This window comes from Pteropus alecto, unplaced genomic scaffold (genome assembly GCF_000325575.1).
Source record: "Pteropus alecto unplaced genomic scaffold, ASM32557v1 scaffold196, whole genome shotgun sequence".
In the NCBI taxonomy this organism is placed as follows: domain Eukaryota; kingdom Metazoa; phylum Chordata; class Mammalia; order Chiroptera; family Pteropodidae; genus Pteropus; species Pteropus alecto.
In genome coordinates, this window is record NW_006439717.1 from 2,189,469 (window position 1) to 2,207,953 (window position 18,485).

Here is an 18,485-nt window from a genome sequence, read left to right on the forward strand (position 1 = left end):
AACCCATGCTCACTCTGCCCCGAGCTGGGTGGCCCTTACCTTAGCCTCAGTTTCTTTGTTTGGGATGACTGAATAGTAACAGCTACCTCCTAGGGCCTAGGGGGGTGATGAGGTGAGAAGGTTTTGCAGCCACATGTGCACATATGCTACAGATGTTAAGATAATGACTAGTTATGGTTGAGTTGGGCCTGGAGGCCGAGTTTCCTGACTCCCCAGCTGGAGCTTTGCCATAGTGCCTTCCAGTCTCCCTCAGTCTCAGGCCCCAAGGACAGCCTGTGGCTGCCCTGATGGAGATTGTTCAGCATTGAATGAGCTGATGAAAGCCTCACCAGGAGGATTTTTGTGCTTGTGTGCTCTGTTTGAGGGCACCTACTTCCACCCCTACCTGCTTCCTCTTCTTCAGTATAATCACCCAGCAGCAGATCCATCTCTGAGCATCTTTCGCTGCTCAGCTCGGCCTGGTCCAGCTGGCTGTGCTGGTGGAGAACCTGGTCTGGCAGCTAGGTATAAATAGTCCCTGCACCCACAGCTTTGGCAGTGTGCCCCTGGCGTAGGTGCAGAGGACACTCAAGAAGAGGCAACTGTCCTTACTACTGCAGGCCTAGAGTTGGCGTGAGGGTAACCGAGAGAGCAGGCTCCATGGGCATGTGGTCTGTGCAGGCCTGAGGTGGCAGTCAGGGCTTGGCTGTAAAGTCGAGGCACCGCTTCTATATCCTATGGCCTGGGATAGAGTAGGGAGGGTGGCAACTGAGAGGCTTGTGAGGCCCTTTGGGGTTGGAAGCTGAATAAAGGGGACTGTCTGCCCGTCTGATTGCTGTCGTTAGGGGCAGCGGGACCAAACCCTAATTCCAGAGGGAAAGAAGGGAAAGAAAAGGCAGTATCCAGAATGTACCACCAAAGGGCTTTCGGCCCATCTTCAAATCTCCACAGCCCCAGCTTCCAGCTTGGAGAAGCAACACATTTAGTGGGAAAGCGGTATGCTCATAGTCAGAATGCTCAATTTGAACCCCACCAGCGACGGATTGTGTACATTTTCTATCACCTCCTTTCTCATGGGTGAAATGGAATTGAAAATACTTACCTTGAGGGACCATGGTGAGGACAAAGTGAAGAAAAGGCCCCTCAAACATGTGTCATTTTGAGTCAAGTGAGCCTGAAGGAGGCTGATGAGGCTGTAACCATGCACCTGCAGACAAACTTTCTGGCTGACACCACTCTCTCTGTGTCCCCAGGCTGCCCCAGGCCCCGGGCAGACACGCCAGGCCCTCAGCCCCAGCCCATGGACCTGCGGGTGGGCCAGCGGCCCCCGGTGGAACCCCCACCGGAGCCAGCGCTGCTGGCCCTGCAGCACCCCCAGCACCTGCACCACCGCCTCTTCCTGGCAGGCCTGCAGCAGCAGCGCTCGGTGGAGCCCATGAGGGTAAAGACAGAGCTCTCTGCACACATGGCAGCCTTGAGCTCAGCCCCAAGGCCCCCTCCCTCCCTTTGGCCCCCCCAGACCCTTGTCTCAGTCCTCAACTCCTTGCCCCTTCCTGGGCGGCTGGCCCTGCCCACAGCTCTCAATGGACACGCCGATGCCTGAGTTGCCGGTGGGGCAGCAGGAGCAAGAGCTGCGGCAGCTTCTCAATAAGGACAAGAGCAAGCGAAGTAAGAATGGAGCCCCCATCCCACCCCCGGCCGGTGTCCATGGCCCTCCTGTGTGGGCACGTGAGGGCTGGGGTGGGAGTGACGCCAGCCCAGATATCCCTCTGCTTGCTGGGCTCTGCCTGTGAATGCAGGTGGGGGCGGGTATGGGGGGAGGGTTGAGGTGAGGCCTCGAGCTTGGTTCTTACCTGAGGAGTCCCTAGGACACCTTGTATTGGGGCAGTGGATGGGGCAGCAGGCAGAGAATGTACCAGGGTGGCCTCCTGTCTACCCATCCCAAACTCTCTCATGGTCGTCTGCCTCTGCAGGTGCCGTGGCCAGCAGTGTGGTCAAGCAGAAACTGGCGGAGGTGATTCTAAAGAAACAGCAGGCAGCTTTAGAGAGAACAGTCCATCCCAGTAGCCCCAGCATTCCCTACAGGTAACTCCCTCTCTCACCTGCTCCCTTACATCCTTACCATACCCTCTCATCCCTATAATTCCATCTGTGAGCACTCACATACCCTCCCCTTCCTCCCCGCTGCCCATCACCTGATCCTTATCCTTCACCTCCTAAAGTAATGTACATCCCCCAGTTCCTTCTCCCAACTGACATCTGCCCTCTTCTCTCCTTTAATTATCTCTCCCCATCCCGACCTGAGGCCCTTCTTTGTGCACATGCATGCACACACAAACACACACCACCCCATTGGTAGTCTTCTTCCATACATTTTCCTTTCTCTTTTTATGTCGCCTCTAAGCACAAATATATTCTGATTCCTTGAGCAGGTTCTTCCCACCTGAGTCAGAGTTCCCAGTGTGTCTGGGACCCTTGCTCCTCTGCCAAGATCAGAGTTTTGCATGTGAGGATGGGAGGCCCCGTGCTGCCGTGGCCCCTATTCCTGTCAGCCCCATGTAGCCCACCCTGCTGGCTGCACTTTCCCTGGCAGGTCCCATGCCCATGCTCAGGAAAGCGCCCCTGTGGAATGAGGTGGCTTCCAGGCCTCTGGGCATCCTTGCTCCTCTGAAGCAGTCCTTGGCACTCATTCCATAGAACTCTCGAGGCCTTGGAGACGGAAGGAGCTGCCCGCTCCATGCTCAGCAGCTTTCTGCCTCCTGTTCCCAGCCTGCCCAGTGACCCCCCAGAACACTTCCCTCTACGTAAGACAGGTGAGTGGTATGGGCAGGTGGAGACCCAACAGAGGGGTTAAGGGAGAGGGCCTTGGACATGGGATAACTGGGGGGGAAGGCTAACAGGCAGAGGGGAGGAGGGTGGGTGTGGGGTTGAGTAATGCTGGTGCTCCCGCAGTCTCTGAGCCCAACCTGAAGCTGCGCTACAAGCCCAAGAAGTCCCTGGAGCAGAGGAAGAATCCACTACTCAGAAAGGAGAGCGCCCCTCCCAGTCTCCGGCGGCGGCCTGCAGAGACCCTCGGAGGTGAGGACCAACAACACGGGTGGGGTTGGCTGATCTCATCCCTTTGGGCCAGGTGCCACCAAGGCAGAGGTCCCCTCCTCAGGGCTATCATAGGTGGCTGGTTGTACAGCATATGTCCTACACTCTTGCTAGGGGGCAAGTTGGGGCTAAAAGCCAACCCCTGCTCTCTTGGCTAAGCTGACATCTGCCCAGAAGAAGGGGTGCCTTAAAAAAAAAGTCCAAAGACCCTGGAGACTAATGGTGGCCTGCTTTTTTCCTATCCTTCTGGGAGGAAAGTGAGAAGCAGAGGCCACCCTTCTGGCTACCGCCTGGTCTCTAACTCTGCCTCCCTCCCTCTCCACCCTCAGACTCCTCCCCCAGTAGTAGCAGCACACCTGCATCAGGGTGCAGCTCCCCCAACGACAGTGAGCACGGCCCCTACCCCGTCCTGGGCTCAAAGGTAAGGCCTCGCTGGCTGGACTCTCTAGGGCAGTTCTGAGGCTCAGCCTTCCTTTCAACAAGCGACCCTGACCAGGCTGGGGCCACAGGGTCTGGGCAGCGCCACCTGAGCCTCCTGGGTGTTCTGGGGAGGGCTGGCCCGGGGGTGGAGGTCTGGGACCAGTGACCCCTGCCCTGCTCCCTATGGCAGGCGCTCTTGGGCCAGCGGCTGCGGCGGCAGGAGACTTCTCTGGCCCCGTTCGCCTTGCCGACAGTGTCCTTGCTGCCCGCAATCACACTGGGGCTGCCTGCCCCTGCCAGGGTGAGTGGCTGAGGCGCCCTCCCCCATGCCAAGCTCCTCAGCTTCTTTTATTCCCTTCTCCTGCCGTCTCACCCCACTGCCTTCACTGTTCTTTCTGTTGGAACCTGCTCCCCTGTGACTCCTCCCCACCTCCTCCCCAGGCTGATGGTGACCGCAGGACACATCCAACAATGGGCCCTCGGGGGCCAGTCCTGGGAAGCCCCCATGCACCCCTATTTCCTCCCCATGGCCTGGAGCCTGAAACTGGTGGCCCCATGCCCTCTCGCCTACAGCCCATTTTCCTGGATCCTTCAGTTTCTCATGCCCCACTGCAGACTGGTAAGTACTGCTGCTTCTCCAGGGGAGGGGCTGGATCCTGGCACCCTGCTAAGGGCCAAGCTTGGGACTGATCCCATCCTTCCTGCCCCCTCTGCCACCCTCCCATCCTTCTCTGTGTCTCGCTGCTGAGTCCCTGCCCTCCACCCTACGTCCTTGCTTTCTTCCATTCATCCCCATGGTTCCCTCTTTATGCCCCCCAACCCCTTCTTTCCAGGGCCTGGGCTTGGGCCCCTGCTCTTCCACTTGGCCCAGTCCTTACTGACCACCGAGCGGCTCCCTGGGTCAGGCCTCCACTGGCCACTGAGCTGGACCCGCTCAGAGCCCCTGCCCCCAAGCACCACCGCCTCCCCACCGCTGGGTCCCCTGCAGCCCAGCATAGGGCAGCTCAAACCTCATGTCCAGCTGATCAAGGTGAGGGGAACTGGGTAGGGGAGGTGGTGAGGGGTTGCTTAACTGGGCCCCTGGGGGCTGAAAGAAGAAGGGAGGCTTCAGAACGGCAGGGATCTGGAGGGCTAGAGTGAGGAAGTGGCTCCTAGGGACTAAGAGCTGCATGGCCACAGGAGTCCCAGTCAGATGAGTGGCCACCAAGCCCATCATGTCCCACCCCACAGCCCGCACTCCAGCATGACTTCTCAGCGGGCGTCTCCCCTCTCCAGAGACCAGCCAAGCCAAGTGAGAAGCCCCGACTATGGCAGATACCCTCAGCTGAGGACTTGGAGACAGATGGTGGAGGAGTGGGGCCACTGGGAGATGACAGCCTGGAACACAGGGAGTTGAGCCATGGGCAGCATGAGGCCAGAGGCCCTATTCCGCTCCAGCAGCACCAGCAGGTATGGCAGTGCCCAAGTGCCCCCTGGAAGATGTGAGTGGGAGATGCTGGGCCGTGGCATAGATGGAAGGGAGGGAGATAGGATATGAGTGCAAGAAATAGCTCTGGAAACCATGTTTGCCCTGCCAGATCCAGACCAAGGTGCAGACGGATACACACACACACACACACACACACACACACCCATACCCATGCACACTTACACTTACATGCACACTGCAGCAGCCTGCCAGGCTCAGCGTGAAGCCATGTCCCTTTTCCAGCAGTGAGGCTGGCCTCTCATGGAGCCATACACGTTCCTACTCTAATACTTCTCCCTATGACCGGTTGTACTGTCTCCGGGAAGGTGGCTAGGGCAAGAGGTGGGGCAGAGCTGGCTCAAGCGCTTCAACCAGAGCACTCTCACCATGTTAGTCAAGCCATGGGGTATTAGTTTGCTAGGGCTGCTGTAACAAGTACTGTAAACTGGGTGCTTTAAACAACAGAAATTTATTTCCTCACAGTTCCGAAGGCTAAAAGACTGAGATTGAGGTGTTGGCAGGGTTGTTTCCTTCTGAGGGCTGTGAGGGAAGGAGCTGTTCCAGGTCTTTCTCCTCGGCTTGTAGATGGCTGTCTTCTCCGTGTGTGTTCACGTTGTCTTCCTTCTGTCCATGTCTGTGTCCAAATTTCCCCTCTTTATAAGGACAGGAGTCATATTGGATTAAGGCTCATTCTGATGACTTCATTTTGACTTGATTACCTCTGTAAAGACCCTATCTCCAATTAAGGTCACATTCCAAGGTACTAGGGGTTAGGATTTCCTTCAGACATGAAGTGGGAGAGGGACACAATTCAGCCCATAACACGTGGTAGCAGTCCACACACATACAGTGGCTCGTGCAGGTCCCCACGTCCTTGGGTGGCTGCACAGTCCTTGGAGAAGAGGAGATCCTGGTTAGAGCTGGGCCTGAGGCCCCTCACCTGGGTTCTGGCTTTGGAGTCCCAAAGGCCCAGGGAGCTCTGGGGGAAAGGGATGGTCAGTCTGAGATGTAGACCTTTGGGGGCTTGTGGGGGTAGAAAGCTCAGAGTCAAAGGCCAGAACCTGGCTGGGAGGTGGGGCTAGAGGCATCCTGGAATCTCTCCCCAAAGGGGGCCTGTAGGGAGGTTTCCAAGACCTTGGGCAGAAGCACATAGGACAGGATCCTGAGAAACTGGAGACTGAGGCCCCGCTGTGTCCCTCAGGTGTTTCTCTGGGAGCAGCAGCGACTGGCCGGGCGGCTCCCTCGGGTAGGCACTGGCGACTCTGTGCATCTTCCGCTGGCTCAGGGTGGTCACCGGCCGCTGTCCAGGACTCAGTCATCCCCAGCTGCCTCACTGTCAATCCTGGAGCCCACCAGCCAGGCCCATGTCCTGCCCAGCTCAGAAACCCCTTCCAGGACCCTACCCTTCACCACAGGTAAGACTCGTATTAGAGTGGGGCAGGAGGAAGGGGCTGGGGCACACAGAGGTTCGGGCACGGGTCCATGTCTGTATCGTGATGTCACTCAGGACAGTTTTTGAGGCCACAGAGCACTTTCTTGATCTTTTGAGATCCACACAGCATCCATGAAGCAGGAGGACTAGGTGGTGGATCTCATTTACACATGAGGAGACCTAGGCTCAGGAACTCTAAGGTGACAAGCTTGTCAAATAGCAAGCTGGCAGTCAGGCCAGGCTAAGAATTGTCAGGGTCTCTTGACAACTAGTTTAGGCCTTTCAAAAATGGAATTTATTTTTGTTGCTCTGCTTGTGAAAAGAGCTCAAAAGCATTTTAGAAATTTTGAAAATTGCAGAAAAGCATAAGAATAGAATAAAAATCACCAACCATTATCCCACCACCCAGAGGCAGCCACTCTTAAATGCTCCTATATTCTGACCAGTCTTTGTTCCAGCTATATGCACACATACAAACACAGTATGTACCGTATTCAGGTACCAACACAAGTGCCATATACACATTCTACTCTGCTGTATTCAGTTAACATATTATGAATGTTTCATAATATGATTAGTCCTTAGAAATGAGATTGTTACAGTATTTCATCACAGTATTTTATTTTTACTTAAAGATTTTTTCCTAGTTGGGCAGTTAGATGGGTTACTCATTTTTCCTCATTTGGATTTCCTTGTCCATAAACTTTTACTCATCCCCGGAGTTGTTTACCAAGGGTTGCTCTTAAGGTGTGGTGTTTCTGGATCAAATAGTATGAACATTTTGAAGGTCCCTGATGTCTTGACAGTTACCCTACTGGCAGTGTACAGGGCCCTCCTCTAGGTGTCCCACTGGTCAGGCTGTAACAGTCACTTCCCCAAAACTCTATCTGTCTTGTTACATAGCCCAGTATCACTGTGGGCCTCCCAACTCCTGGTTTTGGGGTTCCTGAGGAATTCTTTCTCCTCTTGCTCCCCCGTGGCAGCCTATTTGGGTCATGACATTCAGTGTGAGGCCCTGACATTAGGCCTCCCTTCCTTACCCTCTGAGTTCTTGAGTTCATAGTCCATGTATCAAGCCATATGAGGAGGGTCGTTGTGTTGGGAAGGCAGTGGCTGTGTGGCAGTTGTGTTGGCTTGGTGTGTATGTGTGTGTGTGTGTGTGAGGTGGTTACACACGCAGGGTAAGCAGCTGGGGGTGTGAGTCTGGGTGTAAAGGGCCAAAGTTCAGGATGGCATGGCGCGGGGGTGGTTGTGCCAGGTCTGGCTCCATGGGGGGAGGGCGAGCAGGCAGTGAGGACTCCCTGCTCCGGGTAGGGCTGGTCTATGACTCGGTCATGCTGAAGCACCAGTGCTCCTGTGGAGACAACAGCAGGCATCCAGAGCACGCAGGCCGCATCCAGAGCATCTGGTCTCGCCTGCAGGAGCGGGGGCTCCGGAGCCAGTGTGAGGTGAGGAGGTGAGGTGGGGGCTGTGGAACTGAGGAGGTAAGAGTGATAGAAGGGAAGGTGGAGGCGCTGGAGCCAGCATGAGATGAGGGGGCAGGCGGGGTGGTGGTAATGGTAGGGAAGGGCGTGAGCAGGGCTCAGGAGCTCTGTGGGTCCTTCCTTAGTGTCTCCGGGGCCGGAAGGCCTCCCTGGAGGAGCTGCAGTCGGTGCACTCTGAGCGGCATGTGCTCCTCTACGGCACCAACCCACTCAGCAACCTCAAACTGGACAATGGGAAGCTGGCAGGTAGGGGCCCAGTAGCATCTGGGGTCCCCGTACCTCCCCTGGCTCACCCAGCCTACCTATCCCCTGTCTCACTCATCCCAGCTCTGCCCAGCTTGTCCCTCCAGCATCCTGTACATCCCCATGTCGCCCCTAGTCCCTCTGCTGCCCACCCCCACCTTGCCCTGTACACCTGCCCTGGCTCTCTTTTCAGGGCCTCCCTGCTCCTGGCCAGGCCAGAGGCTGAGAGGATTCGGTTCATATATACTGGCCTCTCTCCACAGGGCTCATGGCACAGCGGATGTTTGTATTGCTGTCCTGTGGTGAGGTTGGGGTAAGTGTGCCCAGGGGTCTCGAGTAGGCATTGCCACGGGTTCTGGGATCGCCTCCCTTCTGTTTCCCCAGGCTCAGCCCCTATCTGTTTGTTCTCGTGGTTTTGCCAAAGCCGGCGGGCCAGGGACTTTCCCATAATGTCCTGCTGGCTAGTAGCTCCTTGTGGAGAGGTGTGTCCTTGGCCTACCAGTGTCTCCTGAGTGTGGAGCCTTGTACCTCACACTTAGAAGGTGTTTGGTAAATGTTGAGTGAGGCTCAAAGAGCAGGGCCAAGACCATCTCCCTTCATTAGCCCCAGTGGTCAGAACTGGCCATTCCATGCCAGCCTCCAGGCTGTTTGGCCTCCTGGAACAGGTCTCCAGGCAGAATTGGGGCTGTACGGGGGTGCCTCCAGTATTCTTAGAGACTCAGGCATTTCCCTCCCACTCCCCAGCTTTCCTTCCTCTCTCTTCACCCTACTCGGGGGACTTCCTGCCTCCTTAACAGTGCTCTCCTTGCCTAAAGAGGCCCCCGCAGTGGTTCTCCAGCCAGGTGTGTGGAGGCAGGGGACGGAGGCCTAGTTCTGGAGGGAAAGGGGAGCTGTAGCTGGGATGCTGTTTGGGAGCCAGTCAGCGCCCTATTCACAACTTCCCATTTCTTGCCACTTTCTGATTTTTCCAACTGTTGTTGCTTCTTTTTTCTCCTCCCTCCTCTCCCTTTCTCTCTCTCTCTCTCTCTCTCTCCAGCCTCTTGAGACTCTCTCTGCCTTCCTCGCCTCTCTTGGTCCGCCTCGCCCTCCCCATCTCCCCATCATGCCCCCCGGCCCCTCCCTAGCCTTGAGGCCCAGGGACAGGGTTTGGGGGGCCTCCCAGCCTGGGCTAGGGGCCCTGAGTGGAAGACAGTGGTGCAGACGGCCCCTCGAGCTCCGACCATCCCGCAGGGCCTGAGCAGAGCCAGCTGGGGCTTAAAACCCCCTCCCGGCCCAAACCCCAAGTCCCACCCAGGTAACGCCATGCCCCCTACTCTGACCGGGGAGGCACGCGCGATGCCGCCGGCAGAGTGCTGGCCAGATAATGGGCTTGGTGATATGGACCGAAGCTGGGAAGGAGACATCATGCTGGGACTGGGGGATACAGGAGGCCTTGCCTTTGGGTGGTGGGGCACTGGGGAGGCAGCACTGTCTGTCCAGCTCCCTGCCCCTGGGGTCCTGCCCCTGGGGTGGGTACCACCCATGGGCCCTGGCTCCTGTGGGAAGCCTTGGATGATGCGTGCCCTGACTCTGGCCCCCACAGGTGGATACTGACACTATCTGGAATGAGATGCACTCTTCCAATGCAGCCCGCTGGGCTGCCGGCAGTGTCATCGACCTGGCCTTCAAAGTGGCTTCCCGTGAGCTAAAGGTAGGAGGTCTGGGTTGAAGGTGGGCAAGCCGCAGAGAAGGCGGCAGGATGGGGCAGCAGGGAAGGCCAGGTCCAGAGCCCCAGACATCTCATTTCTCTAGGATAGGACCACAGGATTTTGGAAGGGAAATTGAGAGCTCTGGGAACGAAAATGAAATTTGAACCTTGGGCTCATATTACTTGGTGGGGAGTCAAGCCACTGTGACCCTGGGCCTTTGGTGTGTAAGATACCCGAGGTCGTGATCATCCAGGATCATTTAACACAGGCCGCTGTGTGACCATAGGCAAGTGGCAGACTGTCTCTGGATCTCTGTGCATTGGCAAATTGGTTCTTCATAGTGCTGAGGTTTTATGGACTGAATTGGTACTCTGGGCCGGGCACCTTACAGAGACTTGTCCTGAGGTCCACACCCCTGCATTGTTTAAGAGCTCAATTCAAGATGGTCAAGGTGTCCTCGGTGTCTTATCCCCTTGGTGGAGTTTTACAGCTAAGGGCACAGCCCTGGGTTTAAAACCCTGGCTCCATCATTTACAACCAGGCAACTTCGCACAAGTTGCTTAACCTGCCTAAGCTTGAGATTTCTCCTTGTCTGTAAACTAGAGATAATAATAATGTTTATCTTTTGGAGATGTTGTGAGAATTAGATAACATTTACCTCAGAGAGATGTTGTGAGGGTAAAATCCAGTGTTTACAGAGCGTTCAGCACAGGGCCAGGCTCAGTGCTTTTGGCCTAACGAACAGTAGCTATTGTTACTACAAAGTGCTAACAGCCAGGACATACCGGGGAGGGGGGTTCTGTGTTAATGTCCAGCCTGAAAGCAGAGGCCGCTGGCCTGGGGACCGAGTACCAGGGCACTTCAGATCCATCCTGGACACAGTCAGCTGTTGCCCGGGGCTACTTCTCTGGGGAGGAGCCTGGGATTAGGGGTAGGTTCATGGACCAGGGGGCTGGCCATTTGGCTGATAAGCATTCTTTCTGTTTCCAGAATGGTTTTGCTGTGGTTCGGCCCCCAGGACATCATGCAGACCATTCCACAGCCATGTAAGGCCTGGGAGAAGCCTGGGTGGGGCGAGACGGGAGACATTTCCTACTTCCCCTGGGTTTTTTGGGGTTGGGCCAGGCCATGATCCTGTGGCGAGAGGAAGCTGGAGAGGTGGAGACATGGGAGGGAATGGGCTGGCAGGACCTCTCTCCTTTCCCAGGGGCTTCTGCTTCTTCAACTCAGTGGCCATCGCCTGCCGGCAGCTACAACAACAGGGCAAGGCCAGCAGGATCCTCATTGTGGACTGGGTAGGTCCTGGTCCTTCGTGCCTTCAGACCTGACAGCCTTGTGGAAAGAGCCCTGAGCCTGGCATCAGAAGATGTGGGGTCATGTCCTGGTTCTGCACTGGCCTCCTGAGCCTCGGTTTACCCCTGTGTAAAATGCGGGTGAAGATAACACCCATGTCACGGGAGATGTTGAGGGGGCCCAGAGAAGATGGTGAATGGGAAGGTGTTCAGCCACAACAAACTCCCACAATGGGAGGAGCCATTTGAGTGCTGTCTTTTGGCCTCTGTTGGCGTCTTTCTGCACATCTAATTTCTGCATTTCCCCTACAAGTAGTGACAGTAACAGCAGATAACATCAACATACCACTAATTTCATATGACGTATTTAATCCTGACTATCACCTGGTTTTCAGATGAGTAAAGTGAACACAGAGAGGTTAAGTAACTTACACACAGCCACACACCAAGTACATCCTGAGACAGGAATTTGAAGCCAGGTGGTTAGCTCTAGAGTACACGCATCTTAACTACTAAGCTATCCCACTCTGCATTGACCTCTGTGAATGGGACATTCCTACGCAGAAGCTGAGGACAGTGGAGGAGCTCTCCACACTTGCACCCATGCCTGGTCCTGCAAGTTACCAATCGCAGGGCCACAGCTCTTTCTAGGACGGATGGCACCGGGCCCCCTGTACCTGCCCCTCTGTAACTGAGCTTGGTCTCTGATCACCTGCATCACTCCATGACCGTGGGCTAGACACAGCAGTGAGGGTTCCTGACGTGTGACCTGGACTCTTCCTCCTGCCACTAATCTACCCCCACATACTCTCTCACTGGCGGGCCTGCCCTTGCCATGCCTCCTCCCCTTCAGGGTCTCATATTTCAGCCACCCCCATCCAGAATACATGGAGAGACTGAGGTTCAGAGAGGACCCATGGATCCATTCCACAGTTTAGCTCTAGGGATCTCAGTTTCCTCACCCCCAGTCTAGAGTCCTGATCCTCTATGGTCACTGGCCTCAAACCCTTCCAGCCTGTTCCAGCTTCCATGTCCTTTCTTTCAGACCTTCCCTAATCCACTGCCCATCTCCCCATACAGGATGTTCACCATGGCAATGGAACCCAGCAGACCTTCTACCAGGACCCCAGTGTGCTCTACATTTCCCTGCATCGCCATGACGATGGCAACTTCTTTCCGGGCAGTGGGGCTGTGGATGAGGTAACCACATGTTGGGTCCACCCCTTCCAATCCTGTTGACTCTCCCTCATGGCCCTTACTCTGCCTTTGTCACAACTAGCTGTGTGATCCTGGGTAGATTATTTAGCCTCTCTGTTTCTCCATTTGGAAGTGAAGAGGGTGGAAAAGCCAATCTTGCAGTACTAACATCCTGGGGTTCCCCTCCTGAGACTCTGCTCTTTTCATGTCTCTCTTGCATCCTGTTTTCCAGGTGGGAGCTGGCAGCGGTGAAGGCTTCAACGTCAATGTGGCCTGGGCCGGTGGTCTGGACCCCCCAATGGGGGACCCTGAGTACCTGGCTGCCTTTAGGTAAGTGCTCTGGGGTCCCAGAGGAGGCTCCACCTAGCAAGACCATCCTCTCCTGCCCCTTTTCCTAATAGCAACAAGTTGAAGGCGATCAGTTGACTTGTCGGCCTGTCCTCATCCAATTAGTAGAAATTATAAGCCAGCCCTGGAACCAAGACAAACGAAAGAAAATGCACTGCTTCACTGGCCTCTAGTAGCCCCCACTCCTGATGAGAAGACAGGAAACAGAATGAAAAAGTCAAAGGGTGCTTTATAAAGCCATACGTTACCAAGAGCCAGTGTTGAAAGGAGTGCTGAGAGATGGGCAGGGTAGAGTGAGTGGAGCTGCTACCTTCAGTCAAAGAAATCTGCCTGGAGGAGGTGGATTTTGTGCAGGAGGTGAGAAAGATAAATGGTGGAGAAAGAGGGAAAACAGATGATGTCCACATTGGGGAAGTTGCTTGAGAAAAACATCATTAGAAGAGCAGCTTTGGGCTCTGTCCAGGAGCCCTTATATGTTTCACTCTGGGGTCCCTGTACTCCATTTGGGAAAAGGAATCCTGAAAGTAGTTCTCCAAATACTTTTCTGGAGATACTCTCCGTGGGAGCTAATTCTCTAGGAGGCCTGGGCTGGGGTTCTTGGTATCTGTGTGCCCAGAGCCTGGGGCCTTGGAAGATGTCAAAATGGACCCCGGAAGTGGTCAGGGATGCAGGGTGGCATGTGGGGGCAGAGGGGGACAGCAAGGCCTGAGGAGAAAAGAATGGATCTGGGTGGCCGAAGACCTCAGAGTCTAGTCACCCTTAGGTGACTTGCCCCTTAGTAACTTGCCCCTTTTCTGGGGTCCTGCCTTCTGCACTCTGCAAGTGCGTGCGTGCGTGCGCGCGCGCACGCACACACACACGCACACACACACACACGCACACACGCACACATGCACACACACACAGTATCCTTTTCATTCCTTCTGATGTCCCATCCTTGGCTTCTTCCTGCCTTGTGCCAGTTAAGAGCACTGAGTGGCTGAGTCTTTAGGCTTTGCCACGGATATGGGTGGCCAGCCAAGGTCAAAGAAATCAGAAGGATCCACTAATCCTGCTGGGAGATTGGTTGTCTTGGAGGCCTAAGAACACGGTGCCCCACAGTGAAGTTGGTGGACAGGGCCCCTTGGCCTCTGTCCCCACAGACCTGCACAATGTGGTAAGCCCCCCTTCTCCTCGCACCCTCACAGGATAGTTGTGATGCCCATCGCCCGAGAGTTCTCTCCGGACCTGGTCCTGGTGTCAGCTGGGTTTGATGCTGCCGAGGGTCACCCGGCCCCACTAGGTGGCTACCATGTTTCTGCCAGATGTAAGAAGGGGCCAGCCCTGGGTGGTGGTGGGGGCGCGTTGCGGTGTAGGGAGTGAAGGCTAGGCTGGGAGGGGAGGACTGGCCAAGTCAAGGGGAAGGCGGCAATGGCTGGTCCAGGGCCATGAGTGTGAGGACTGGGGTATGGCAGCTGACCTTGGAATTCCCTGATTTCTCCTAGCCGAGTACAGCTTAGGGCCCCTTCTCATGACCAGGTCTGTTCACTAAGTCACACTGTGAGGACTTAATGTCTGACAGACAGGAAGCTCAGCCATAGGACTCTCACCACCCCAATTGCGTCATTCCCAGGCTGGGCTGGCAGCTTCTCCTCCAGGAAGATGGAGAGGAACAGTGTTCTCAGAACAGAGGGGCCCCACTTGGCCTACTGGCCTACAGGACCTAGAGGACAGAAAGAAGATGGTGTGGCTCAGTGAAAAAGATGCTGGCCGAAGTCGGCGCTCCCATTTCCACTGCGGGCCCTCGTGCAAGTCCTTTAACCTCTCTGAGCCTTGAGTGAGGCATAACAATTGGTTTTTCGTGGGATTCCATGAGAAAGCACTTAGGAAAGTAGAGAGCCATGTGTCTGCATCATTATAAGGGAAGAAGCAAGCAGAAAAATAATAGATGGAAAGGGCCCACCGCTCCTCCACCCCCACCCCTCCCACACTTCCCCTCTGACCATGTAGGTTTTGGGTACATGACACAGCAGCTGATGAGCTTGGCAGGAGGTGCAGTGGTGCTGGCCTTGGAGGGCGGCCATGACCTCACAGCCATCTGTGACGCCTCTGAGGCCTGTGTGGCTGCTCTTCTGGGCAACAAGGTGAGCTGCCCACCCCCCTATCCACACCTCCATGGGGCAAGGAGCCCGGCCCTCCCAGGACTGCTCCAAAGAGCCAGGCAGATGGGGTGCCTTCCCGAGGGCTCAGATAAGGCGGGGTTGGCTAGGCCCGGAATGAAGGAGATGGAGTGGATGCCTCTTCCCCAGGTCAGGTCAAGAGCCAGCACTGCCTACCCTAGGCAGAGCCAGGAGCATATGCCTATTTGTGCCCCGAAAGCCAGGGCCCTTGGGGTGGGAGAGAGCTGGGCTGTGGGCACCGAGACTGGTGGCTGATGTGGTATTTTCTTCTACAGGTGGACCCCCTCTCAGAAGAAGGCTGGAAGCAGAAACCCAACCTCAACGCCATCCGTTCTCTGGACTCTGTGATCCGGGTGCACAGTGAGTGTGGAAAGAGGACACCCGCTGACCCCAGACTTGGGAGAATCCAAGGGGTCTGATGTCCCCAAGCTTCTGCCACCAGCCAGGCTGGGGATTCTGGGGCTGGTTAAGAGTAGGCTTCTTATAGTTACCCCAGCTGGAATGGTGGGATGGCACCCCGAGGAGTGGATATCCTTGGAGCCCTCCAGGTGGACCCAACAAGGACCACCAGACACTTGTCACCTCAAGGCTGGACTGGCCTCCCGTCTCCAGTCACAGCCCTAGGCCAGGACCAGGTTAACAGTGACACTTGGGCCTTGTTTGCTGAAAGTGCAGTTCCCACCTTGACCCTCAGTCCCAGCCGCAGGGGTCTGGGGAGCTCTTTTCACTCTGGGGGCTAGGTCTTAGAATCTAACACCACGTTGAGAAAGCACTTTAAATTTTCAACTTCAACTCAGCATCTATGGAGCACTTGTAAAGACCCGTGATCTATGCTAGGGATACAAAAATGAATAAAATAGATTTCCTCACATCTAGGCTCAGTAGGGAAGCATATATAACATGAAGATGCTGCTGGTGCTTTGTATGGAGCCCTCGTGTTGGGCTGGGCTCTGGGTGTATTCCCAGGACTTGACAGGCTGTTGGCAGCAGCAGGCAGGGTGGTCATGTCCATGATCTAGGTGAGGCAGTGGTTGCCCAGGGTGGGTAGGTGGCTTGCCGATAGCCACCCATAGCAACCCTAGTGATGGGCAGCTTTCCTGGTGCTGTGTCCTTCCCTCCTCCCTCTCGCTCCTGTCCTGTGTGCTGGGCTGAGCATTGCTGGGCGCTGACGTGAGTGGGACCCTGTGTTCCAGGAGGCCAGGGCTTGGGATCTGAGGTCACTCTGATATGGATCCCATCTTCAGAAAAGTGGGCCCTACTGGTGTCCTTAGGAATTCCACACCTATGGGAAGGGGTTGGAGGTAGTCTCTCAGCCCAAGGGGTAGGATAATGGCTTGGGCACCTACTAGGCCACCTCATAGCCATGCTGAATCTGCTCTGCTCGCCCTTTCATGGTTGCGGGGGTAAAGCCAGGGAAGGCATTGTATTGAGGGTAGAGGCAGGTGAGAGCCGACCCTACACCAAGGACACGCACAGTACTCTTGGGCCCTTGGCCTGAGGTATTTGGTCTCAGTATCAGTTTCGTATGTGTGGTATGGCAGGGGAGAGGGGCTTGTTTTCCCCAACCCTTTCTGACTCAGCTTCTTGTCCCAGGTAAATATTGGGCCTGCATGCAACGCCTGGCCTCCTGTCCGGAGCCCTGGGTGCCCAGGGTGCCAGGGGCCGACGCAGAAGAAGTGGAGGCAGTGACCGCACTGGCATCCCTCTCCGTGGGCATCCTGGCTGAAGAGAGGTGATGCCAGATCCCTGCCTGCAGCCTCTCCACCCCTCGGGCCCTCCTAGCTTGAGGATCCCAGATCCCAGCACAGCCACTCAGCCTTCTCAGGCTTCCTGGGAAGCTGGGATGAGGCCCTTCCTGGAGCCACATGCCCTCCAGTAACCCCATGCTTGTCCTCCCCCAGGCCCTCAGAGCAGCTGGTGGAGGAAGAAGAACCTATGAATCTCTAAGGCTTCAGAATGAATCTACTCGCCCATCCTGCCCTTCGGACCTGGTTCTCTTCTCACGTTTGACAACAACACCTGTTCCCAGAGTCTTCAGAGAGCCTCTGGGCAGGTGGTTGGGGCCAGAGAATAGCCCCTTGATAGTCAACCCAAGGAGGCTGGGAAGGCCCCTGGATCTAGGATAGGGACCAAAGAGGACCCTGAGGGGGCAGGCTGGGAAGCTGGCCAGACCCCAGTAGGGCTCTCCCAAGAACAGTCTGCCCCTGTGGGGTCCAGGCCCCTGCTGGGCCCCCAATTCCTCAGGACTGCACAGAGGAGGACTGGCTCAGTTGGGCCCATCCATAACCACTATTCTTGGCTCTGTAGACCCTGGACTTTGCACACAGCCCCAGGCTCCACACAGAAATGTGAACTTGGCCTTAGCCAGTGTGGCCCTTCCTAGGCTCCGAGGTCTGGAGCAGGGGAGTAGATAGGAAGAGCCAAGGGGTCATATACCCGTAAGTACAGTGGGAGTTCCTCCTCTTGCTTGCTTACTCGGATGACTCTGGAAGCTCCCCTCCCCGACCACCACCACCACTGGGGCAGTGAGACAAAGCTCCCTCAAGAGCAGTCATCAGTAGGCCTTCCATCGGGCCCCTGCCTTTGCCAGAGGCCACCCTATGTCGACCATCTCTGCTCTGGTGGAGCAGATGGGTGCTCTTGGAGTTCTGTGCTTCCTGATCTAATGGTGCCAAACCTTCATCTCCCCTGAGAAGCACAGTGTGACCCCCAGGTATATCTTGGTCACTGCCCCACTCCAGGAGCCTTCTTTTTCTGGGGTCTCCCCTACGCAAGTTCTGACTCCTGCTCCACATAGGTCTAGCGTGGTTGAGGGAAAAGGCGGTGGGAGAGTGGATGCAAGACATGGGGGAGGGGAGACTGCCCTGGTTTTTGGGGTCCAGGCCTGGGGCCAAGAAGGAAAGTATTTTGAGTGTGTGTGAATGTGTGTGAGAGAGAGACAGTGAGTGTGTGTGTGTGTGCGCGCGTGTGTGTGTGTGTGTGTGTGTGTCTTCCCTAGGACCACCATACCCTGTGTATGTATGCATGTTTTTGTAAAAAAGGAAAGAAAAAGAAAAAAAATGGGAAAAAAATCTGAACAATAAATGTTTTATTTGCTTTAAAGGTGTATGTGAAAGGGCCTCCTGGGGATGAAGGGTATGTGGTGGGCACATAGCTGCGCAGCACACTGTGTCTGGTTTGATGTGGAGGGGAAGGGACTGGGTGGGGCAGAGGGGCTGCCCTACTCCAGCTCCGTGCCTTTCCATGGCAGCTGCCCTGCAGGAAGGATCCATTCTGAACACGCCCTAGCTGCCCCTGCCTGCCCCACCTGGGATAATAAAGAGGTAGCAGCAGTGGGCTGAGTCCGTAGACATAGTGGGAGTAGTGGGTTATATAGACACTCAGACCTGGCTCACGAAGGCATCTCCAAAGAGTTGTGAATCAGACCCACCTGAGTTCCAGTCCCAGCTGGGAGCTCAGGTAAATCATCACTTCCTGGGACCTGTTTATCAGTTAAAGCCTCCAGAAACACAGTTTATGGTTTCTGCTCTAATGAATGCACTGTGAGTTAAGCATATTCTGAACCTAGGAAAGAGAATGGGTGAGGCGACAGGCCCTGACAGGCTCACCCAGTATAAGCAGAGTGGATGGTGCCAGGGCTGCCAGTGCCTCTCTTTATGGTTCTGAGTGGGCCCGGCTT

The 18,485-nt window shown here is 55.7% G+C and overlaps 1 protein-coding gene across 1 annotated transcript in view; it reads left to right on the plus strand.

Moving 5' to 3' along the window:
• Positions 1–17,844, plus strand: part of HDAC7 (histone deacetylase 7) — a 20,033-nt gene extending 2,189 nt beyond the window's left edge. The window contains exons 2-25 of the mRNA XM_025050233.1: positions 1,233–1,420; positions 1,557–1,647; positions 1,953–2,064; positions 2,677–2,792; positions 2,932–3,057; positions 3,405–3,496; positions 3,686–3,796; positions 3,937–4,114; positions 4,329–4,525; positions 4,771–4,944; positions 6,165–6,378; positions 7,710–7,843; positions 8,005–8,125; positions 8,386–8,435; positions 9,705–9,812; positions 10,801–10,856; positions 11,018–11,105; positions 12,183–12,302; positions 12,532–12,629; positions 13,835–13,953; positions 14,637–14,770; positions 15,082–15,166; positions 16,400–16,538; positions 16,708–17,844. Of these exons, the coding sequence (XP_024906001.1) occupies positions 1,280–1,420; positions 1,557–1,647; positions 1,953–2,064; positions 2,677–2,792; positions 2,932–3,057; positions 3,405–3,496; positions 3,686–3,796; positions 3,937–4,114; positions 4,329–4,525; positions 4,771–4,944; positions 6,165–6,378; positions 7,710–7,843; positions 8,005–8,125; positions 8,386–8,435; positions 9,705–9,812; positions 10,801–10,856; positions 11,018–11,105; positions 12,183–12,302; positions 12,532–12,629; positions 13,835–13,953; positions 14,637–14,770; positions 15,082–15,166; positions 16,400–16,538; positions 16,708–16,753 (2,850 nt within the window). The 5' untranslated portion in view covers positions 1,233–1,279 and the 3' untranslated portion in view covers positions 16,754–17,844. The remainder of the gene's footprint in view (positions 1–1,232; positions 1,421–1,556; positions 1,648–1,952; positions 2,065–2,676; positions 2,793–2,931; positions 3,058–3,404; positions 3,497–3,685; positions 3,797–3,936; positions 4,115–4,328; positions 4,526–4,770; positions 4,945–6,164; positions 6,379–7,709; positions 7,844–8,004; positions 8,126–8,385; positions 8,436–9,704; positions 9,813–10,800; positions 10,857–11,017; positions 11,106–12,182; positions 12,303–12,531; positions 12,630–13,834; positions 13,954–14,636; positions 14,771–15,081; positions 15,167–16,399; positions 16,539–16,707) is intronic.
• The last annotated feature ends 641 nt before the right edge of the window (positions 17,845–18,485 follow it).